Raw genomic sequence first — 24,592 nt, 5'->3', positions numbered from 1 at the left:
AATGGTAGAAAAATATCAACAATTTCTATATATATATATTTTTTTTTAGCTATTTTGTCACATTTCTGCAGATTTCAGAAATAAAAACTTGTTCATTTCAGTCAAACCACCACACTGGTTATACAGTACTCACCTTATGAATATACAGGTAATACATTAACTTACAAACTATTTTTACCTCTTATACCTAATCAAACAGCTTAAGACTTCATGTGTAGTAAAGCGGCATTTATCTATTTTCAAAAAAAGACAAATGTTGACAGAAGTTTATCTTCCAAGCAAAAGAACAAATGTTTGACATCCTCAAGTTATTTCTCTGGATGCAGTGCGGCAACCCTGTGTTTTAATAAAGAGATCTGAAGTTGAAGTTTTTCTTGCTCCAACAGAAGGTTTTCTTTCTGCAGTGTCAACACATCAGACTGCAAACCATCTGCAAATCGAAAAACACACAAACATAGTTTAAGTGCAACAAAATTCTCAACCTAAATATGTTCTCTTTTAATAACAACACAAGGGAAAAATCTATAACAGGATGCATTAAATATCACAGATGTCTGACATGTGAAAAAATATTATGGCATTAATACCTTCATTAAAAGGCATAGTTTTCTATAACAGAGTTTTGGTAAGGATGTTTGTCAGCTCTGCACAGAGCCCATGAGGGCCTGTAAGGTCATTTTCTCATCTGGTTTTCCAAGTATTTATCTCATAGTACACTCAAGACAATCAAACAAGTTTGAACAAGTAATCACATTGTGTTCAGTCACACAGGATATTAAAAACATGTTTACTGACTTTATTGACCTAATGCACAGTAGGTGGGTACAGCAAGCTGTTGGAAAGTTTGGTTCTCTTGTGTAAAGGACACAATTGTGGCCTACACTATCAACAGTGGTGTTTTTTGTTTCTTTTAACAAATGCAGAGAGCTGACGGTGACCAAGAGGAAAGAAGTATGCTCAACAATGAATATGTGTGGGCCGAGGAGCCTTGAGGAACATCTGTACTAAGGTTGGAGTGCTGTGCTCTACGTTTTTTGATTTGGAAATATTGATAACCTTTTGTTAGCTTCCTATTTTAATGTATTTAACAACACAGTTTTAATGTATTCTATGGATTAATTAAGTCAGTGTTCTTTAAGATTTTTGGGGGGCATTTAGTGCCTTTATGTGACAGAGGAGGACAGTGGATAGAGTCGGAAATGGGACGAGGGTGGGGTGAGACATGCGGCAAAGAGCCACAGGGCGGATTTGAACCCGACAGCCCACGTACATGGGTCGCGCCTTAGACTGCTAGGCCATCTGCTCGCCCCTAATAAAGTCAATTTAAAAGATATGGGAAGATTGAAATAATTTTTGAAAATTATTTTTATAAATAAGCTTCAGCTAAGGCTCAGGTGGCATGAGCTAGCATTTACTAGATGAAGCAAAGTTTCAGTTTTAATTCTAACTTCAGAGTTAGTTTTTTTCCAACTATACATCCATTTTCACATTTTGCAGTGTAGTTAAATTAAAATATTTAGTGAAATAAAAAAAACTTCTCAGATATTCACACTAAGCTATTTGCAATATTTGTATTAAGGACAGAATGAAAGTCAGTGGAATCATTTTATTTCTGGCTGTGGTCTCCTAGGAATAGGAACTCTCAAAGGTAGTTTTTAGTCACAATAATTACAAATTTATAGTCAATTAAAGGTATCTATGAAGTACAAAAGGAGAAAGATCAATATTTGGAGCATTTTAAATGTTAAAACTAGCTGTGATTTTGGTTTGAAAGAGGGAAACACTCCCAAATACCAAACATTCCTCTGTTTTCACCTTTGTCATTCAAAGAGGCAACACTGCCCTGAAAAATGTCAGAAGTACAACACATCAAGCTCAAGTAGGTCAGCTGTAGTCTCAAATTCTTCCATCGATGTCTATCAGTGGCAGGGGAAAGTAAATTAGAGTTAAGCGCTTTACCTGTGACAGCATTGTTAACTGAAGCCAGCGGGCTGTCGCATATTTCCTCACTCTCTGTCATCCAGAAAGGAGGAGTGCTGCATAACTCAACCTCAACAGGGTAGTGGTCACTCACTCTCAGGGCCTAAGGGGAGGGAGGATACAAACGCTAAATGAGGGTTATTTCAAAACAAGACAAGGGAAAAGCTGAAAAGGTGTAACATGCAAACATTTAAGTTATCATGAGGGACAACTAACCATTTCCTCAGTCATCCCAAACTCTTTGTGAAAATTGAATGGTTTGGCTGAGCTTGGCACAATGGCTGCCAGCATATCGTCTCCATACACAACAATTCTGTGACAGACAAATTATTTGAACAATTATGTTATAATTCCATGAGCAAACATTACTGCCAGAGATTTTAGATATTATACTAATATGAGTGTAGATAAATAATGAGCACATGCCGGTCGTAGGTGTGTTCATTTGATGGTTTTGCTGTTGTGTCCATGTCATCGCTTATCAGCCAATGGAAATTCTTGTCACTGCGGATACGGATATGCTTCATCTCTTCTCGTGTGACATATGCACCATCAGCTCTGAAATCTCCCAGGATCATAATGTGCTACAGGGAATTAGAAACAGTCTTTTAGCAAAAATTGGTTTCATCGATGTGATTCCTCTTTGTCTCTGCTTTCTCTGATATACAGTATGGTTGCCTCAGGGATCAGTCTTAGGGCCAATATTGGATTCCCTATACATGCTCCCCTTGTGCATAAAAATAGTGTTATTTCATTTTATGCCGATGATGCGTAATTGTACTTGCCCATTAAATCTACAGACCCCAGTCTGATGAACTTTGTGAATTATGTTCTAACAGCAGATTATTTTCACTGGACCACATATGGCCATCTGTTGTTCCTCACTGGCTAATGTGAAATCTGCTGTAAAAATCTTGGTGTGTGGGTTGTTATTAAATTACATTTTGAGCAAAAACAAGCTAGCCAGGTCTTGTGAACTGAAGCAATTTTACATACTATTATCTGATCAAACCTCAATTATTACCTCCACCAAAGGAGGTTATGTGATTAGGGGGGTTTGTTCATTTGTTAGTTAGTTAGTTTGTTTGTTAGTTTGTTTGTTAGTTAGCAACATAACTCAAAAAGTTGACTATTGACCATGACCATTCAGTCATGGTCAATACAATTTGGCAGTTTTTTAATTCATTCCAGGATTTTCCTATATTTTGCCTTATTCATTTTAACCTCTACCTTAACAAGCCTTCCAGGGCCAGCCACCGAGAAGCATCCCCACAGCATGATGCTGTCACATCAGTGCTTCACAGTGGGGATGGTGTGTTTATGGTTTCCACCAAACATAGAGTCTTGTCTGATGGCCAAAAAGCACCATTTTGGGCTCATCAGACCAAAGAACTTTCTTCCACCTGGCCATGGAGACTCCCACATGCCTTTTGGGTAGATTGAATGAGTTTTCTTCAACATTGCCATTCTCTTTGCCACTCTTCTATAAAGCCTATGCAGAGTTGCTCCCATCTGAGCTGTTGAAGCTCCTTCAGCTCCTTCTAACTGCTTCAGAGTAGTCAAAGGTATCTTTGTGGCCTCTCTCATTAGTCTTATCTATCCAGATATACACATGGGCCGAACCCCTTCCATCTCTTTATGATGGATTTAACTGAACTCCTGGGGTTGTTCAGTGCCTTGTAACCATCCCATGACTTATACTTTTTCAACAACCTTTTCTTTGAGCTGCTTGGAGGGTTTTTGTGTCTTCATGGTGTAATGGTAGGCAGGAATACTGATTAATCAGTGACTGGACCTGGTGTATATTTAAGCAATTACTTAGTTGTCGCTACATATTTTTCTCAACTCACATCAGTTTTCCACTTGTCTTTGACCACCAGGAAGACCTCGTACAGCTCATCCAGCTCCTTCTCAGTGCCCCATGGTGTGGTGTGGACGGGGATTAGCACTATGTCCTTCAGCACTGCAATCAAAACAGTCGTACAAATCTGAACTCTGATAACAGGCCCCATCAGGGTACGTAAAGAAAAACATTTGCAGGTACACAAAGCAGATACAGACTGACTAAACTTGACAAACCAGCCCCTGGCTCCTTTGTATCAATTGTCACTCTAAGTCAGACTCATTCGGCTTAAGAAGACAAACAGGTCTATACACAGACATGACTTAGACATACCACAGACATCACAGCGATCACGTCGTCTTAATGTCTACAGCAACTAGAAATCAACGACCAATTGATACCCATAAACTCTCTGTATGTTCCTTTCAGAGACCGACCTGTGTTTCGTGGTTTGAAGTGGAGAATGTATGGCTCCCTTGCAAAAGCATCCATGCTGTTCTCCCGATTGTCTTCATACTGGTAGCAGTCAACCAGATCCACCACATCATCTCTTTCAGTGGGAAGAAAAGCTTTAAGGTCAAACTATTTTCAGATAAAAGGATCAAAGTCTAGCGATAAGATTTGATCTCACCTGTACAGAAACAAAAACTGTTCCTTGTATCTGTTTCTGCCCAGGCGGGCGCTGAGCTGCAGAGCATAGTGATGGCCTGTGTTCACACTTAAACCGTGATAACATAAAAACACATATAAAAGGGAGGTGAAATCATTCATGTTTACTTTGTCAAGAAATTAAAAATACACTCACCTGTTAAGCTCTTTTAGGAAAAGTTTAACAGAATCTCCGCTCACATCCACAACCTCCAGGATCACTATGATGTCATATCGAGACACAATCTAAAGAATAAAGTTCAGGAAATAAAGGACATTTTGTTGACAGCAAAAATTACAGAGGAGGAGAAGGAGGGGCTGTTTTTGCAGCTCGCAGTGGCACTTACATGTTCCCACTTGGCTTAGTCCCAAAAATCACATCAACAACACAAACTATGCACAAACAAAACTTATCATTTAATAGTAATTCATCATTTACCATGTTAAGTCTTCCAAACAGTGCTACTAAGATGTTGTTTACCTTAACCAGTGCTGAAAGGACATCTGGATCAGAGAGTTTTGTCAGTCCAAACCTCTGAACATTAAACGAAGCAATCTTCATGTCTGACAAGAGAGGAGCCACTTAAAAGATATGGAAAAAGTGTTTTAATTTGCTTTAGAACATTACACATGCACACACGATTACAGCTTTACGTACCTTAAAGAAGAGTTGATGTGGTACTGCTCCACTGGCTCACAGTCTTAATGAATCTGAAGAACAAACCTACAACAGGTTGTACAAGAAACTAACTTCAATGAGATTCTTTTCTTAAAGGTGATGATTGCACAATTGTTCTTTCAAGGGAGAGATGGAGAGAAAAAAGCAGCCACTGTTTGACATTGAGACGACAGCTCAGTGATTTATGCTAACCGGCTGTTGCTTTGAATGATTAATGACATAATTATCAACAAAAGATAAAAACCCTTCAGGGACTTTAGTCAAAGGGTGCTAATCAGAACATATTTAAAAAATTAGTTTTCTTTTCAACCTTGGTAATTCACGAGCAATTTTATCTCAAATTTTAAAAATGTAGCAAACTTTCTGAATGATTTATACACAATTTCCTAAAAGTTGGGACAAATGAAAATGTTGATAAAATCAAAATGTGATGATTTACGACACATTGAAACCTATTTAATAGCACAAAGGCATCATTATATGCTAAAACTAGGAAATAAGGTTGTTTTTAGGAAAATATTATTCCCATTTCAAATGCTGCACCTGCAATGACTTTAAAAAAAAGTTGAGAACAGTGGAAAAAAAGAATGAAAAAGTAATGAAATCTTTAAAGAAAACAACTTTACATGTCAGAACTATCTGGCTACAAGTTAGCTACACACATGAGTATAAAAAGAGCACCCCAAAGAGTGTGATTCTATCTGGTGTAAGGATGAGGAGGGGTTCACCAACCTGTAAGAGCATGCTGAACAACAGTGGAGCAATTCGAGGAAAATGCTTCTATTATTGAAAAGAATGTGGGAATATCATATAGCAGTGGTTCCCTAACTTGGATCAGGAGACACTGAGAGGGGTGCAGAGCTGCGTGGGTCCTGAACATTTTATATGAAGCCCCAACATAAAACATACTACCAGTTAATCGGTGACAACCATATTTTATATTTAACCTGAATAATAACCACTTATATCAAACCTACAAAAAGGATTTTTATTTATGATGTAGTACATTATAGCCTGGGGTGTCCACATAACAGAAAATTTCAAGGATGGTGGGGCCATTTTCATATACCTCCTCTTTATGATATCACAGTCTTTCAATCCAGTCCAATTTAGGTAAAGATACACTAAGTGATTTGATATGCTTTAAAGTTCAGTCACGATCAAAGTACACTAATAAACTGTTGTGTCAAAATGTTTGTTTATAGAATTAGTACAGTAGCCTTGCCTCATGCTGAAAGTATAAAATACACCAATCCAAATAAATTCATACTGTCTTCACAAAAACAATATTTTTTTTCTATTTTCTAATTGACAGATGAGTTTAGTTTTGTGTTACCTTCTGGGATGATCCCCCAAGGTAACATGAAACTATACTTGTCTATAAGTAAGAAAACACAGATAAACTATACATTACAGTAGAACACAATTTTCAAACTCTAATGTGGGTCATTTTTCATTTATGTTTTAGAATTTGCTGCAGGCCAATTAAATATGGGCCAAGGGCCACATTTGGCCCCCCTAGTTTGGACACCCCTGATATAGCCTTTTCAAAATAAAAACCTATTTTCCAAAAACAGAATTACCTTTTGTTGGTAATGTTAACAGTGTGTATGGGCACACTGACTAAACCATTTTGAAATTACTGATGTCTGGCTTCATAGCTACGCCATGATGTGCACAACTTCAAGGAAAAAATAATTACAAAATAAAGGCACAAACTTGAAAAAAATGGGTAAGAAGTGGCAAATTTGGCAGGAATTAGTCATGAAAAGTGGTTAAAGAGTGAAAGAAATTGGTCAACAGTGGCAAAATAACGGTTAAAGAGGCAAAAACTTGTAAGTAGTGACAAAAGTGGGCATAAAAAAATTGTGAAATGCAGTTAAAAAGCAAGCAAAAATGGTTAAAAGTCAGCTTGTCACACTTTTCAGCTCCAAAATGAAGCAGCTGTCAGCCAGGATGACTGATCCAGCACACAGGCATTGATATCAATAAATTACAACTTGAGGTTGGAGGGAGGGCCCATTCACTTGTTTTTTCAGGGGCCCGATCAATTCTGTGGGCAGGACTGACGCTGTTGCAGAAAAAATTGCTACAGTAGCATTAAAAAGTATTTTCTTTGAGGTGATAAAGAAGTTCTGGTAGATTAGGATTACCAAATCATAATCACGCCCTCCATAGAAAAATAGAGTATATTTAACCTATTACTGCACCAATTATTAACTTAGCAAAAAAAGTACGGAAATTTGTGGTTGGTAGATCTTTTTTTGTTGTAGCAATGCTTCTTGGCAATAAATCCTATACCGCTAGAAAGCCTGTTTATTTCCCTTTTAAATGATGATGCATTTGTAAGGAACATGCATTTGTGAGATGAGCAGCAGAGCTGAGTATGTGGGCTGCGCCCATGAAAAATTTGCCAAATCTTCTCTCCACTGCCAAACAGCTTATTTTGCTGTTGCTATTAAATCTTGTTTTGAGCTTCTGGTACACCCAGGTGACCATGGGCTACAGTGGTCAGTAGGTGTCTGCTCCAAGAATCGGCATGCCACGTTTGACTGATCTGGACAGGGTCCTTGCGATAGGGCAACTTCAAGCTGGTGGTCCGCAAAACCAAGTTGCGGCATTGTTTGGAGTGAACTCTAATACCATCTCCAAACTGGTCAAGTTCCATATAACGGGGGCGTCCCAAGAAGACCGTCAGCACTTCGGTACCGTAGGCTGTCTTCTACAGATTTGCAGTCAAGGTTTGCAGGACGATATGGCCGATGGCTTTTTGCCCAGACAGCCCAGAACAGACTGCACGCTGCCAATCTCTGGTCTCATAGGGCTGCCAGGAGGCCTGCCATGACTGCCCTTCACCATCAGGCCTGTTTGCGCTGGTGTCGGCAACACGTGCACTGGAACCTGAACATGTAGAGGAACATTATGTTCAGCGATGAGTCCAGATTCTGCCTATGGCAGTTGCATCATAGGGTCAAAGCGTGGAGAAGATGTGGAGAAGGCTATGCTGATTGCTGCACCGATAGAGTAACATCTTTTGGTGAAGGCAATGTGTTGGTGTGGGGTGGCATCTCCCTCACTGGAAAAACGAGGCTTGCCATCACTGGAGGCAATCTGAGAGATATCTAGATGAGATTCTGCAACCAGTGGCAATCCCATATCTCCACAGTCTGGGACCAAACTATCCTCCAAGATGACAACACTCGCCCCCACAGAGCATGGTTTATCAGAGACTACTTCCAGAGTCTGGGAGTGGAGAGGGTGGAATGGCCTGCCAGCAGTCCTGACCTCAACCCCATTGAACAATTGTGGGATCAGCTTGGGCGTGCTGTTGGTGCCAGAGTGACCAACACAACCGCGTTGGCTGACTTGGAACAAATGCTGGTTGAAGAATGGGATGCCATCCCACAGCAGTGTGTGACCAGGCTGGTGGCCAGCATGAGGAGGTGCCAGGCTGTTGTGGCTGTGTATTGTTCTTCTACACGCTACTGAGGCTCCTGTTTGTTAAATGAATAAATTGTTAAATTGCCAAAATGTCTTGTTTCTTCAAACTTCAATCATCCAATTCACCACACAAGTCAATGGCAGAATCAGCTGTTTGGCATTGGCAGGGAAGATTTGGCAAATTTTTAATGGGCCCAACCCACATACTCAGCTCTCCTGCTCATCCCACAAATGCATGATCCTTACAAATGCATCATCATTTAAAAGGGTAATAAACAGGCTTTCCAATGGTATAAGATTTATTACCAAGAAGTATGGTTACAACAAAGAAATAATCTACCAACCACAAATTTCCTTACTTTTTGTGCTAAGTTTACATGAAAATAGTTAATAAAAACATAGTCAATTCAGATTTTTGCAGAAATGAAAGTTATGGAAAATAAGTTTGCACTTGACAGCACTAATGTAGGGGTCTGCTGCTCTACAAAGACACGCACAGACATCTCCTGTGTTATTTTATTCAGTTATTCAGTCTTTACATGGAGATTACTTGCATTCTGCTTCTAGCCTTTTTACAATAAATTACTATAGAAAAATAATACTATGATTTTAGGCTACTGTGTTCTTTGTGTTACTCTGAAGTCAGTGTTGGATTAGGCCTGACTGTTCACCGCTGTGTTCATTATATTACATCCTGGAACAGTGGGGGGGGTCCTCAGCATCTAGCACTGTTAATCTGGGGGTCACAGGCTGCTCTGCAGTACTTAATATGTTTGAAAGATTAAAATAATCTGGAGAAATCTCTGTATACAAGAGGAAAAAGAAACCATTACTGTATGTTCATGATCTTTGACTTATTTTCAATCAAATATTGTTTTTTTAATTTGTTTTGTTTTACATTACACTTAACGTCTTAGGAACACTTAGAAACTGGGGTTTACACAAACTATATGATTGATTTTATAACACTGTTGTTACACTGTTTTATTTGGAGTGATCAATGTTTTTTCATTATTTTCTTAAAAAAATAAAACACAAATAATAACATTTAAGATACTGACCTAGGAGAATTTGTCTTGATATGAGTCCTTGAGTAAATCTTTTAAAAATCCAAGATATATTTAACAGGTTAAAGGTTGCAGAAGCTCTCCCTGTTTTGCATGAATTGAGTGAGGCCTTGCTGTTATAATTAACACTTATTTGTCTTTTACTGCTTTTGAGATCGGCACTTTCATTGCCAAAGTAAAATCTTATTAGGGCAAGAATGCAATTAAGGTATCTATCTGATTCTACTTATTCTTTAAATAATTATCAATTAACATTGTGGCTCCCAATGACTTGGATCAGTTACCAACTTTTATGTCCTTGAAAGAACAATGCTTTTCTAGAGTAAACACTTGTGATGCATTACTCAAATACCTGAAACCAGAAAGCTGGGCAAATTCTTGCTTAACAACAGAAACAATGCAACTTTCACAGTGAGGGTAGGTGGGAGAACAGGAGGCAGGTGTTAGACTGGTTAACCCACATTGAGAAGTCACATATCTTCACTATCAAGCCACACCCAGGGCCAACTATAAAGAAGCACCCAAAAGATAAGAGATGCACATTAGAGCTAGAACGTGGCTCGGACTGTTCGCCATCCTCTCCAGCAGCTACACCTCCACACATCAGCCACACCTGTCATGAGTCTCAGGAGCAAACACAGCAGCCGCCCAGGACTGCACAGGTCTTCAGGTGGCCTCAGCAGCATGTCCATGGGATCCTACGCCTTCCCCAAGATCAGCAATGGACCCGGCCAGATGGCCCCGATTACAGCCGTGACTGTCAACAGGAGCCTGCTCACGCCTCTGAACATAGACATCGACCCTACTGTACATGCTGTTCGCAATCAAGAGAAAGAGCAGATCAAAAGTCTCAACAACCGCTTTGCCTCATTCATTGATAAGGTAAGAGGAAAGTCATAAGATTTAAATCCACAAGCATACATTAAATACTTAAATGTAAAGGTCAAACATGTTAATATAATTTGGGACCTCCTTTGTGCACCACAGGTAAGACACCTGGAACAGCAAAACAGAATGCTTGACACCAAATGGAAGCTGCTGCAGGGACAGACTGAAGCCTCCTCGAATGTCGAGCCCATGCTCAAGTCCTACATCGCCAGCCTGCAGAGGCAGCTAGAGCTCCTTAACAATGACAAACAGAGACTGGACATGGAGAACAGTGTGATGCACAAAAATGTGGATGACTACAAGACCAAGTAAGAGAATCGCTAGAGAAAAGTAGGGCAGAGATTCAGATATGTGTTGATAAAGTGGGAAATGATAACAACCTACAGGAGTAATGTGATGTTTTGGGCTGTTTCAGGTATGAGCATGAGATCAACAAGAGGACTGATGTAGAGAATGAGTTTGTTTTGCTCAAAAAGGTACAGTATGAACTTAAGCTGGCTATGATGCATGTTATTTTCTAAAAGTCTCTAAAGGGTATGTTCAGCACACAAATTAAGCTCTAAACTATCTGTACTGAATTCATTTGTATTCATTGGTGTTTTCTGCTACATTGAAAGGTATCTTTTGTAAACTACAGATTAGAAAGTAAATTATACTGGGTGCCCATTTAAAAGAGATGAATAAGAAATAAATGTGTTGATAATTACAAAGGTTACACACATTGTTTTCCACTTTTCTGTCTGCAGGACGTAGATGCCGGCTACCTTTCCAAAGTGGATCTAGAGGATAAAGTGTCTTCCATCAGTGATGAGTTTAAATTCCTCCAGGCTATATATAATGCGGTAAAAATTAACCATTTCCATCAACATCTACTTAAAACTTCTGATACATATTTATATGGCAAAATATGGATGTCTTATTGCTGATGCTTTATGTGTTGTTAATTAAAAGGAGCTGCGTGAGCTGCAGGAAAGCCTAAAGGAGACCTCTGTGGTGGTGCAAATGGACAACTCCCGCTGCCTGAACATGGATCAGATCGTGGCTGAGGTTAAGGCTCAGTATGAGGACATTGCTGCCCGCAGTCGGGAAGAAGCAGAATCCTGGCACCAGAGCAAGGTACGGCCCTAAAATATGCCTCTGTATGTGCTGTAACTCTGTAGTTGAATAGGTTTCTTATTCAAACTAGAAAACAGAAAAGGGTCAAACGTTCAGAAAAGCTCATAAAACTTGCTTGAATTGCTGTCCTTTTTGAGTGACACCACCCTTCACGAACCTGATGATAACTGATTGCATATGCTTCCTCCTCCTGTTTGTTTTCTGACTGCACCAGTTTAACCAGAAGACAGCCGAGGCCGACCAGTGTAGCAATGAGCTGCGTAGCACCAGGGGGGAAATAGCTGAGCTCACCAGGATGATCAACCGGCTACAGAATGAGATCCATGCTGCAAAGGCACAGGTAGGAAGGGTACACAGAAAAACTGACAGTGAATTTAATACTTTAATAGACCCTTTTCAAGACCCTGTTAAGACATTTTAAGACCCCACAGCATCTTCAATTTCTAACTAGTCACATTGGTGACACAGTTTTTTTGCATTTTTTTGTGCAGATTGTAGGATTAAAATGCAACAGCATAGTCAAGAAAATGCAGATAGTATTTGTTATTGTGGTATGCAAATAAAGCATTCGTTGAGATGCTGCAAGGATTAACATTAAAATACTCTGTGCTAGTATTACACTTGGGAAAAGCTTCACTGCAAAGCTGCCTTCTATTTTTAAAATCCTAAAATCATCACTGACCGTATAGTTTACGTGCGGCAGAGTAAGAGTTAGATGTTAATGGTCTCATTTATAGGGCTTGAAATGATTAAAGTAATACAATACTAAATGTTGTTAATTGTATCCTTCACTGTGTATGATTTGTTTGTAGGTTTTACATAGAAGTGACGTTTCTGTTGCAAAAGATTACAAAACAATTGATTAGGCAAAATTTTATACAAGGAAAGCAGCATTTTTTAGATTTAATGCTATTTCACAAATAGCAAGACATTTGAGATCTCCACTTATCCATATGAAAAAGGTGACTGACATGCACAAAGCTTACAGAATGCTTGTAGTACAATCCATCCATGCCCTTTTTATGCAGCGTGCAAACCTTGAGGAACAGGTAGCCGATGCAGAGCGTCGCGGGGAAGAGGCTGTGCTGGATGCAAAGGTTCGCATCAGAGACCTGGAGCTGGCTTTGCAGAGGGCCAAGCAGGACATGGCAAGGCAGCTCAGAGAGTACCAGGAGCTCATGAACGTCAAATTGGCTCTGGACATAGAGATCTCCACTTACAGGAAGCTGCTGGAAGGAGAAGAAGAAAGGTGAGTTGTAGTGGGAGATCTGAGCAGTCAGTTTCTCTGAGATGCCTCACTGTTAAGGAGTTAATCAGATCTTTAAAGATACAAGGTTAGGCTGAAACTTAAAGTTCATTATATATCATGTTAGCAGTAAATTTGAACTTGAATTAGCTATCCATGTCCATATAGCATTGCCAGACTTGGTCACTGCCAGTTAGTTTTTAAATGGGTTAAATTTTGGAGAACAACCAGTCTTAATTTTTTTTCTGGTCAAAACTAGCCACTACCCAAAAGGCACATGGACAAAAACAGTAGGCTCAAGTATGTGTTGTACAAATTACTTCATTGAGGGTTGTGCTTTAATTTGCTAATGCTGCTAGGCTAGCATCTATTGCTATGGTGTCATTTCTGCAGAATGTGCCTGGCATTGACCAGAAGGCGTCCTTACAAATGCCTTTTTTAAAATACAATGTGAGCGAAAAAAGTTATCACGTATGTTAAACAGTTGCATCACTAAAACAAGCCACCAAAATGTAAAGTCTTACATATAGTCTTATGTAGTATATATAGCCTAAAGGGAACTTAGAGTGAATTTTCTATCTTTTCTTTTACGCATGCTGCTCCAAATTCTTGTGAAAACCTATCAAAGGTATTTCATGTAAAGCTAGCTATAAGGTTGCATTCATTTACTGTAGTCGGGAAATATTAATAAACTTTTAGTCAACCATACACAAAGATCTTATCCGAGAAGTTTTGGGTTAGACAAACTAAGAAATAAAAAGTCAATCTTAAACGAAAGAAAAGACTCTTATTTTATCGCTCCTGTACAGCTGGATATTCCAATGCTCTATCTTCTTTGTCTTGCTAACTGGTCAAACTGTAGTGTACTCGTCACTGCCCCCTGGTGGTTGATTAAGGTACACAGGTGTTGGCCCCTTTAAGTTGTTGAGAACAGCTCTAGGCTGATGCCCCTAAAACAGCCAGAAACAACAATCAGCTGGTTCAAAGCTCAATAGACTATGACTTATGCATCACCCTAAGATCTCTGTACAATTTAAATTTCTTGAATACAGTGGAGCTCCCTTTACAACATCTGTTTACCTTGTCAGTAAAGTCCATGTTTAACAGTGCATTTCTTGCTTTCTCACTAACAGACTAGGACAGGATTCTGTTCTCAACATCTCAACAGTTCCCACAAAAGGTAAGAACAATTATTATCAACTATAGATCAAACCATTCTTACTACTACCCTTCGAATTTGTATGACTGCATGACCTACACTAAGTGTGCCTATTAAAGATTATTTCTGGCTTTTGCCTTTATATGAATAAGCTATAAAGTGACAGGAAATATGGGGAAAGAGAGAGAGTGCAGGGTGACATGCACCAAACAGCACCTGGATCAGAGGTCAAGCCTGTGACGAATATAACAAGGACTGTAGCCTCTGTGCAAGGGGTCCTTGCTCTACCAGTGAGCATATCCATCATCCCTACTGTGCGCTTGTATGTGATTTTTCTACTGTCCCTTTTCCAACAGCGGCCCCAGTTAACAGCGAACTTAAACGAAGGTCAAGTGCAATTCTCATCAAGACAACGGAGACAACTGACAGAATATACTAAATCATGAAAAAATAAAATAACAACACTGCAGTCTGCCATTCTGTAAGCTGTTGGATCACAGTGGACATTTTGTTCTCGCCAACACAAACAACAATCACTTTGTAACCACAAAAGGTCAACCACACCTGAGCCAAATATGACTGTCATGTATGTATTTCCTGTTTCCTTGTGTTTAATGTCACACTATTTACCTCTTTCTGTGTTTAAAATAAAGAAAAACAGCAACATTGTGTTGTGTTATTGGGTTACATATAAGTAGGCTCTAAATAAAATACAGTGTGTCGTTTCATCTTTTTAACTAACATATTATTTTTTAAAATTTGACAAATTTATTGTTTCTCGTGGAAGTATCTTGGATCTGCTATTTAGTTAAAGCGATCAAATTAACTGGGTTGATGACTAAGTTTAAATGCATAAAAACAGGTATGGCTCTCATAGGCTTCATGCGTCTCTCTAGTATTGTACTGTTTAGAGGTGACCAAGAACATGATGGTCACTCTGAGCCTCAGAGATCCTTTGTGGATGGGACAAAATTCCAGAAGAACAAACATCACTGTAGCCCTCCGTTGTTTTGGGCTTTATGGCAGACTGGCTAGATAGAAGCTTTTCCTCACTGCAAAACACATTAGGCTTCAATATAGGAACATTGAAAAAAGGTGAAAGGTGTCTGGTAATATCAACATGAATTTCTGAAGTGATCATTTAGGTAAAGCCACACCTAAATTTTAAAATTGAATGCAACAGCTGTTTTGGGATGTAAATCATTCTCTTCCAAGAACTACTACCGTCATGTTTGGTCAAAGCCAAACCCACCGGCCAGTGTCATGTTGTTGACAGAGAGCTGGAACCTCCTAGTTTTGCCTTTGTTAATTTATTTAGTTTTTGATGCTTTTAAATGTGATGAAGCACAAAACTCCCCTAAAAATATACTTAAGTAACTGGTCATTAAATGGTTTGGTCTCTCATTCATAATTGTTGAATTGTTGTTCGACTTTACTGCCTGCAAGGCAACGCCGAGGGATGAAACACCAAGGACGTTACTTCCTGTTTATAGCTGCGCTTGGTTTAATTGGTAGGTTGCGACTGCGGCTGCGTTCCCTTTGAAGGCGTAAACCCTACCATTAAAAAATATTTGTCCTAGAAAAAATAACCGTCTGCTACACCGTGTCTGCTCCTGTTTGTTTTCAAGCAACACTACGTTGAAGGTAACTACACTTTCCTCTTCCGTGTTTTAACGAAATTCTGCTCTACTGTTACTTCAGGGTGATAAGTTGTGCAGGGAAGTCTGCTTGCAAGTTAAGAGTTTGTTACACCGTTATTTACTTGCAGGTATGAATAAAAAGTAGTCTGAAGACTTCTAATTGCATTATGTTGTATGTTTTCTCTACAACAGAGATTTGCACTATGGACAAAAACGTGGTGTTGACTCATATCCTGAAGCCAAAGGGTATGTCTACACTCCTTGGTGGAGAAGTGCCATTAAGTGTTATAAGTCACGATAGATATATATCCCCACGGACCTCTGGTGCTCAGGCAGAGGAAGAAAGTGAGGAAGACAACTCATGCCCTCTTAACAGTGCCATCCTGACTGCTCTGTCTGGTGAAATCAAAACTGTGCTAGTGGTAGGTCCTGAAGGATCAGGTAAAACCACCACTATGCAGAAGCTTGTATTAGACTGGGCGAAAGGACAACATCTCCAACACTATTCTGCTGTTTTCCACTTCCGATTCAGAGAGTTGAATGACACTGACCAACTGCTGTCCTTGGAGACATTTTTGTTGCACCATCATGGTCTCATCAAGCATGAGTCATTTTCCACAGTCCTGCAGAATCCTCAGGATGTGTTGTTTGTTTTTGATGATCTGGATTATTTCAAACAGAGCCTGGACCCCTCCACCCAAACCTTATGCTCTAACCCTTCCCAGGAGGTCTCACTGTCCTGCTTGGTGGCTAGCTTGCTTCATGGATCCTTGTTGAAAGGAGCTGCCTTTGTGGTGGCTACAAGAGCAACAGAACATCTTGAGTTTTTGGGTGGTACTCGAGTGGATGTGTTGGGGTTTCTGAAGCCACAACGAGAGGCCTACATTAAAGGGTTCTTCCCTGACTCGGGTGCTGCCAACAAAGCTCTGCAGCACATGGAGACAACACTAGGCTTTTATGATATTGCTACCACTCCAAAATTTTGTTGGATGGTTTGTTCCATGTACAAATCTCTGATGGATGCTGCCACAAAACTTCCAGACACCATATCTCAGCTGTATGCAGACATCCTAGTTCATCTGATTCAGATCCTGTCTCTGAGTGAGGAACGCAACAGAGAACTTGTTTTGGCCCTCGGCAAGATGGCATCACACTGCTCCCTCAACCAACATATGAGATGCAACAAAGAGGAAATGAATACCTTTGGTTTACAGCAGTTTCTTACCGCAGTTGGTGTTTTTTTGCAAGTAGACAGCGAGTCTTCAAGCAGACCTGTCTTCTCGTTCCGCTCCCAGCTGATGCAACAGTTCTTCTTGGCCATGTCTTTCTTTTTGGACAAGTCAACATCTGAGGGTGTGGAAGAGATGTTAGAAAAGCACAAAGGCTCTAACTTTCTAGGTATGTTCTTGTCAGCGCTGTCAGAGCCAACTCAGCGCAGATCTCTGGAGTCCCTGCTCGGCAAATTTAACTCAGATCAGATCCTGAGTTTCAAAAACTGGTTCAAAAGCAGCTCAGAGGTGACATTTCAGGGATGGCACACAGACGAGCACTACCGTTGCTTCCATCTGCTGCATCAGGCTCAAAGTGACAGTTTGGTGAAAGATATCATCAGTCCCTCAGCACGCATTGGTATCAGCTATGGAGACCTAAGCCTTCAGGACTGTGTGGCACTGAACTATGTCATTACAAGCCTTGGTGAGATGGAGGGGCTCAATCTATATAGAACAAAAAATTTGACGGAGGAGAAAGCAGAGAGGCTTGTTCCAACTATGAGGCTGTCACGGGAGCTAGTGTAAGTCATGATAGAAATCTAAGTGTACAGATACTTTGGTTCTTGTGGAGTTGTTGTGACACCAATACCTTATATCAATACAAGTTGAAGACATGTCAGTGATCACCCCTAAATCTGATTGGCTAACCCAGAGGCAGAGGTGGAAAAAGTGTGCAACTATTGTACTCAAGTAAAAGTGCAGAACTCTGGTAGTAACTAGGTAGCTACTAAGGAGCTGTACAGTTACGTATGATCTTTTCTTAGTGGCAAAAACAAGAGAATAGATCTCCAACCAGGTTGCTCAAGTAAAGTCACACCACTATACATTTAAAAACACAGAAAAACATTCAATGTTAATTAAACTCATATAGAGTTATATTTAACCTGTTGAAAGTGTCTTTATCAGTTCACACTACATAAAAACACTTTTGCAAGTGTTAGATATTTCACAATATGACAGCTGCAATAACTTTTGAAAATCTGTGGTAAGGCTGGTCTCCTCTGGCAAGAACAAAACAAGAGAGTCAACCTCATAGCAAGGTAATTCATACTGATGGAGCACCTAAAGTCACAGATAAGAACCCTAACTTGGTAGATAACTTCACCTGTGGTGCGAATGTGTCTAACATCAACAACAACCACCCATCAGAAACATGAGCAAAAAACTTCACTAGGAATCCTGAACAGCATGCATCATCAAAACACAACTAAAAACATTTAAATTTTTTAAATCACAGATGGTGAAATATTTCTTTGACCTGAAATGTGTTTCAAAATACCAGTTTTGTACATTTTTTGAGGCAGAGATGTTGATGCTCTACACATCATGCAAACATTCAACTACAATTTTTTCCAAGAATTCTTTGCAAAAATCCTACTTTCATTGGTTTTATATATATCTTTGTCATTAAAAATGAGAAAGACTTAAAATGATCATTCCCTTCAAGACAACAATTCACACTAATTTTGCTATAACTCAAAATAATCACAATAAGATTTTTTTTTTTTTTTCAAAATTGTTCAGCCTTAGTTCAATCGACCAGGCTTTTGTGCTAATTGTGTTTTTGTGCTCATTATAATATAGAATGATTAATTGCTTGTTCGTTGAGAAATACAAAGACAGGGAACTTCAGGGGAAATATTACGCAAAAATCACTTTTTCAGGTTTTTCTAACAAAAATATGTGCCCCTGGCCTGTCCACAATCCCCTCAAATAATAGAAAAATGCATTCCATTCTCCCCTCTCTTTCTTCACCTTTCAGAAAATGTGTGCTGAAACAAGCGATTCTCAGATTTTCCCCTCATGACTCATGTGGGGAGTAAGCATCTGCCCCCCAGTTTGGTTGGTCCTCCCCTCCTCTACTGATCCTCCTTTCAAATTCCAGCTTATATACTGGATAGCTCAGTGGTGACTTTGATTTGGGAGATTGATGATTTAAATCCCAGTCAGATCCTTAACTTTGGATAAAAGTGTCTGTAACATTGTAACATCAGGAGTACTACAACCACTTCCGGAGAGGGGTGTGGTCAGGGGCGGAGTCAGACAGCTCATTAACATTTAAAGCTACAGACACAGAAACAGCTCATTCTGAGAAGAGCTGAAACAGAGGGCTCTTTAGACATGCAAAAATCCTGTACTGGAGTGTTTTTGCAGAAACAAACTTCACAGGCATGTTTTGGGGACCTCTGAGAACAATATAAACTTGTCTTGAAAGGGTAAAATATGTCCTCTTTAAAAAATAATCACATTAAATTGCAATTGTAATATTGTGGGCGGAAGTCACAATTAGATTATTTTCCCAAATTGTTCAGTCCAAATGCATAACAATGGGAGATTAAACTAGAAATGAGGGGATTTTTTTTCACTTCACAGGTTTTGAACTCAGTGTCAGACAATGCTCAAGTGTACTCCACTAAACTTTCATTATACTGCACCTTTCATACATAAAAGGCAGAAGCTTGGAGTGATTTGCAAAAGGACAAATAGATTAAATAAGAAAAGAATTTTATAAAGACAAAAATAAGAAAGAAGAAGGGAATACATATCTTTTTAAAGGTAAATAAACACGTACAAAAACAATACAGTAATAATTACCTAATTCTTTAATTGAATTAAATAAATAAGAATCAGTCAATAGTTTAATGAGACCAAAAATTCTAATCTCATAATTCATGGTTTGGTTTTTTTTGGTTACTCCTAAAGTACCCAGAGAACGGCCTGTTTGACATCGAGAGATGATGTCCAGTATCAGATTTGGCATTGTGAAAGAGAAAAAAACCTAAGTAAGTGGTTTTCTGACAATTGTTTACACTGGGCACAAGTAAAACCAAGCTAAAACCTCAAGGGACACCATATTTATGTCCATTCAAAATAGTCTCTTTACATTTGTAAGAGTTGTAATAACGTCTAATACAACAGTTTACCTTGGTATGCCTAGACTTGCCTACAGGCTCAGGGAAACACTGGCGTAAGAGCATCTCTATTTCATGTGTTTAGAGTGTATACTTACTACTGTATAATGATCCTTCTGTGTCCACCAGCCTTTCAGACTGCACCTTGAGCCCTGGAGCTGCGCGTCATGTGGCTTCAGCTCTCAGCACAGGACGCGCCACAGTGCTAAATCTCAATCACAGCCGCCTTGGGGATGAAAAGATGAAAATCCTCTGTGCTGGTCTCAAAGACTGCAAGCTGCGCAGTTTAGAGTGAGATAATCTGAATACTTTATTTTTACAGATATTTATCCAAGGCACCCTCTTCAGCCACTAAGTTCTTGTTGTCTGTTTGTTTGTTTTTGGTTTTAATTTGCTTAGTCTTTCAATATGCGAACTGACAAAGTCAAGCTGTGAAGCTCTGGTGTCGGCACTGACCTCAGGTACCTCTCAGCTGTGTGTGCTAGACCTCAGGAGTAATGAGATTGAGGATCAGGGCTTAATGAAACTGTGCAAAGCCCTGCAGAGTCCTCACTGCAAACTGCAGGAGCTCCAGTATGTATTAAAATTAACTTTCAAGTCTTTTATTGTCACAGCTATCTATTAATATTTTTTTCCAGGTTCAAAATTAACTTATTTAGTCTGTTTAAAGATTACAGCGCAACAAGATAACTGCTGCATCCATGGAAGCTTTATCAGCAGCTTTGTGTTCTGGCCAATCAGCGCTGAGAAAGGTGAACTTGACACACAACACAGTCGGTGACGGCGGGGTAGAGGCTTTGTGTAAATCCCTGAAACATCCACTTTGTAAACTTCAGAGCCTCAAGTAAGTTGGCAGTGAAGGAATGCGATTCCATCTGGAAAAATCACTGAAAACAAGTGTGAGTGATAAATCAGACCTTCACACCCATGTTTCTCTGCATCTCCTAATCTAGCTTCTTTGACAGCGAGCTCACTGGTGCATGCTGCTCTCATCTGATGGAGGCGTTGATGTCAGAGCACTGCTCTCTGTCTGAGCTGGACCTGTCAGTGAATGAATTGGGCCAGGAGGGGGCGCTGCTGCTCTGCAAAGCCCTGAGTAAACCTGGGTGTCCTCTGGAAAAACTGGGGTAGAGTCACATGTTTTAACATTGCGTTAAAGGACCACCTTTGACAAACATTTGTTGACATTCAGATTACCTTATGCACGCATGCTCTGCTCCATCCTACAGCTTGACACGGTGCGAGTTAACTGAGGCAGTCTTCATAGAACTGGCATCAGTGCTGAAGAGTGGGACTTCTAAACTTAAGTCACTGTCTGTGGGTCTACATAATGTAGGAGACCAAGGAGTTAAACATCTTTGGGTTGCTGTTGCACATCCAAATTGTCTGTTGGAGGATCTTGAGTGAGTGGAGCATAACACAAAATCTTTTTTTTAACTTCTTTTCCCACAATGTTCTCTCCATTCAACTGTTCTCCCCTCTTTTATGGTAGTGTTGAAATGACAGGTCTAACAGATGCCTGTGTAGACGACTTGTGTGCTGCTGTGAGAACCAGTCGGACTTTAAAGAGCCTGGAGCTGAGAAACAACTTACTGACTGATGCATCTGTGCCAGCCCTCGTCGAAGTCATGCAGGACTGCCCAAACATGCTGGAGATGAAGTAAGCCCATGTTCACATCAGTTAATCACAAACTATATAGAACCTGTGTTCTTTAAGTAGAGTTTACAATCACAAGTGAACATTTTCAACCTCACATCTAACTACTGCTTTTTTTGCTTTCAGCTTGAAATACAATGACTTCAGTGAAGATGTTTTCGACATGTTAGAGGAGTGTAATAGAATAAGATACTGAAGAAACCCGACAATGATCACAAACGGTACTGTAGGGCTACAGATAGTAAGCCAAGTATCACATTTCGACTAACAAAAATAGCACTTTCCAAGCCAAAATGAACCTGATTTCAGGTTCTCAAGCAATAAAGTGTAATACTTTTCTTCGTGCTATAAAAGGTAACACTTTCTGCATAATTAAAAAGCCATTTGACAAATTTCACTTTAAGAAATTGGGAATGTAGCATATTTGCTTTAAATCTATGATTCTAAACTAAGCAAATAGTTCATGTAACAAAGACCTAGGTATTTGCATGCCTTTTGCTTGACTTGATTCTCTCCAACTTGCTCAAGAAATGATGGTTTGATATTATGGCTGATTATTTCTGTGCTTAAAAGCTTTTCTTCAACAATGGCTTTCTCTTTGCCACTCTCTCATAAACTTTGACAGGTAAAGAATCTGAGCAACAGTTGTTGTATGCAGTCTCTCCCATCTCAGCTGCTGAAGCTTTTCACTCCTTCAGAGTACTCATGGGTGTCTTGCTAGCCTCTCTCACTAGTCTAACTGAACTCTGAGAGATGGTCAGTGCCTTGGAATTATTTATGTATCCATCTCCTGAGATATACTTTACAATAACCTTTTTCTAAGTTGCTTGGAGTGTTCTTTTTTCTTCTTGGTGGAATGGTAGCCAGGAATACTGATAAACCAGTGACTCGACCTTCCAGACACAGGTGTCTTTATACCAGTGGTTTTCACGCTTTATTTTTCCAACGCCCACCTAAGATCAAGCCAAAATTTGGAGGCACACCATGTTCATATCTATGCAAAATAGCCTCTTTAACTTGTGTTTAAGTATTTTAAGTATTTTTTTATAGTTGTAATAATAAGGTAATTGTACGAATTTCCACAGCAAACCTAAACTTGCTTTAAAAGCTTATCATGTGCCTTGCCACGCCATTTGAGAACCACTGATTTATACTACACTCAAAAGAGACACATTCAGTGCTCTCAGGTGGTCCCAATTTCACTGATTGTGAGACTAGTCCCGTCAATTGGCTAGACCTCTGTTAAATTAGGTCAGTCACTTTAAAGGGGGTGAATATTAATGCAGTCACTTACCTTACATATTTTTATTTAATTGACATGAATTAGTAGAAATATGTTTTCAGTTTGGCATTTAAGAAGTTTTTTTTTGTCAAAAAAGCAAAATTATGTTGAGCATGATTATTAAAATCAGTATAAGGATAAGACATCCAAGGGGGTGAATACTTTATACAGGCACCCTAGTTAAGACTTGAAAATGTGAAAGATATCTTGGTGTTATTCTTGAAATCTGAAGAGTAATGAAGTGAGAAGTATGCCAAAATGCACCTTTTTCTTTTATAGTTTATGCAGCTACCTTTGCAGAATCTGCATGTTTTATGCAGTGTAGGTACAAGGTGTGGTCTTACAGGACACCTTGAACTTTTATGCCACTGTTACTCATATCTTTGTCTTAGTTTCTGTAAAAAGAATGAATATTTCATAGAAATGATTCTTTTGAGACCTTTCTTTGGAAGGCATTATATGAGCTTGCTTCTTGGGTTGATTAAAACAAATTGTGTATTCAATTTTGCAGTATTTTCAAAACAGCACAATCATTGCTTTGTCACTCGTTTTCATAGCTTTATAACTATGTTGTCATGAATGTATTTATTAGCGTTCACTTTAAAAAGCATTTGCTTCTATAGTTTTACTGTTTTTTGTCATTACTCTCACTACGAGCTCAGTAGATGTTTTTTTTTTTCATCGTGCAGTGGATTTTGGGTCAGAATAGCCAAAAAAAGCATACCTGCTCACACACAGCAAAATGTGACCTGATGAAGGAGGACATGCTGATATTTTTGGCATACTTCATGTAACAAACATGTTTTAAAACATACTATGTCTACTATGTGATAATGAACTCAGCTTTAAATGTCAAAAGCAACATTAACGTACATTTTAAAAATAGGTCCTCTTCAGCACTAGCTTCAAAATATAGAACAAGTGTATAATTATGACTTAGAGGAACTTGTTCATGCGTTTATCTTGAGATGACGTAATAATTGAAGTTTACAGTTTTAGTTTGGTTTGCCGGTTTCGCACAGGTTAATCAGGACAGATTTGCACTGGTACTCAAAGTTGAAAAACAGAGCACATCACCAGCTTTTACATTAGACATTTGCACTGGCTTTCCTAAAATGTTTTGTTAACAAAAAACAGAATGAGGTGATGAATAAACTTCCAGTATGCAGTTCTGCCACAAATCATCAAACACTCTGAGACCCTTTGCTGCAGGTCTCCCCAATATGAGCCAAAACCAAATATGCAGTTTCTTTTAGGGCTGTCCAATGATCAAAATTTTTAATCACGATTGATCTCAGAATTTCTGTTGTTAATTGCACTATTTTGAATTTAAATTGTTTTTTTGGTTTGTTTGGATTTTTGCACCATCTTGAATGAAGGGTAATTCACTTCTTTTATGGATACAGACCCACTTTTGTTTAAAAAGAAAAAAAAAGAACTCAGGGTAGATTAAGAAAAAAATAACTTATTGATTGAAAAGTAAAGTAAGGGAACAGTAGAAAGGCAAATGTTTGTAAACACAAGGTGCACACAACTTTTTACTTTTCCACTGAGCGGGACTCTTTTAAATTAAGGCTTTAATTTTGTTGTTAAAGAGGATGCATTTTATACTTTAGTACTAATGTAACTTTTTCTGTCATATTCTTATTCTTACTCAGTGCTTACATTGTGGCTCATTTTGTAGTTAAAGAGGATGCTTTTTTATACTTTTGCACTTCTGTAAACTTTTTAATCATATTGTAAATCCCATTAAAAGTCTATTT

At 39.0% G+C, this 24,592-nt stretch overlaps 3 protein-coding genes across 3 annotated transcripts; 2 read left to right on the top strand and 1 right to left on the bottom strand.

Moving 5' to 3' along the window:
* Positions 1-308: 308 nt before the first annotated feature.
* On the bottom strand, positions 309-5,033 carry LOC121517967 (deoxyribonuclease-1-like). Its single transcript, XM_041800096.1, has 9 exons — positions 4,953-5,033; positions 4,629-4,717; positions 4,455-4,541; positions 4,261-4,373; positions 3,831-3,943; positions 2,407-2,564; positions 2,197-2,293; positions 1,967-2,083; positions 309-419 (listed from the first exon to the last, which is right to left on the bottom strand). Exons 1-9 carry the CDS (start codon positions 5,031-5,033, stop codon positions 309-311), a joined length of 966 nt encoding a protein of 321 aa, XP_041656030.1.
* A 5,243-nt stretch (positions 5,034-10,276) lies between these two features.
* Positions 10,277-14,506, top strand: LOC121517580 (keratin, type II cytoskeletal 8-like). Its single transcript, XM_041799461.1, has 9 exons — positions 10,277-10,540; positions 10,646-10,854; positions 10,962-11,022; positions 11,293-11,388; positions 11,498-11,662; positions 11,877-12,002; positions 12,691-12,911; positions 14,042-14,088; positions 14,424-14,506. Exons 1-9 carry the CDS (start codon positions 10,277-10,279, stop codon positions 14,504-14,506), a joined length of 1,272 nt encoding a protein of 423 aa, XP_041655395.1.
* A 1,063-nt stretch (positions 14,507-15,569) lies between these two features.
* On the top strand, positions 15,570-24,592 carry si:ch73-233m11.2 (NACHT, LRR and PYD domains-containing protein 12). The gene is made up of 9 exons (XM_041800468.1): positions 15,570-15,711; positions 15,900-17,499; positions 20,020-20,181; positions 20,290-20,463; positions 20,561-20,734; positions 20,844-21,017; positions 21,120-21,293; positions 21,383-21,550; positions 21,674-24,592. The coding sequence occupies exons 2-9, from the start codon at positions 15,911-15,913 to the stop codon at positions 21,741-21,743; spliced, it is 2,685 nt and encodes an 894-aa protein (XP_041656402.1). The 5' UTR covers positions 15,570-15,711; positions 15,900-15,910; the 3' UTR covers positions 21,744-24,592.

Source organism: Cheilinus undulatus, linkage group 11, assembly GCF_018320785.1.
Source record: "Cheilinus undulatus linkage group 11, ASM1832078v1, whole genome shotgun sequence".
In the NCBI taxonomy this organism is placed as follows: domain Eukaryota; kingdom Metazoa; phylum Chordata; class Actinopteri; order Labriformes; family Labridae; genus Cheilinus; species Cheilinus undulatus.
Note: the sequence above shows the minus strand (reverse complement) of the source record. Positions and strands in the feature narration are given on the sequence as shown.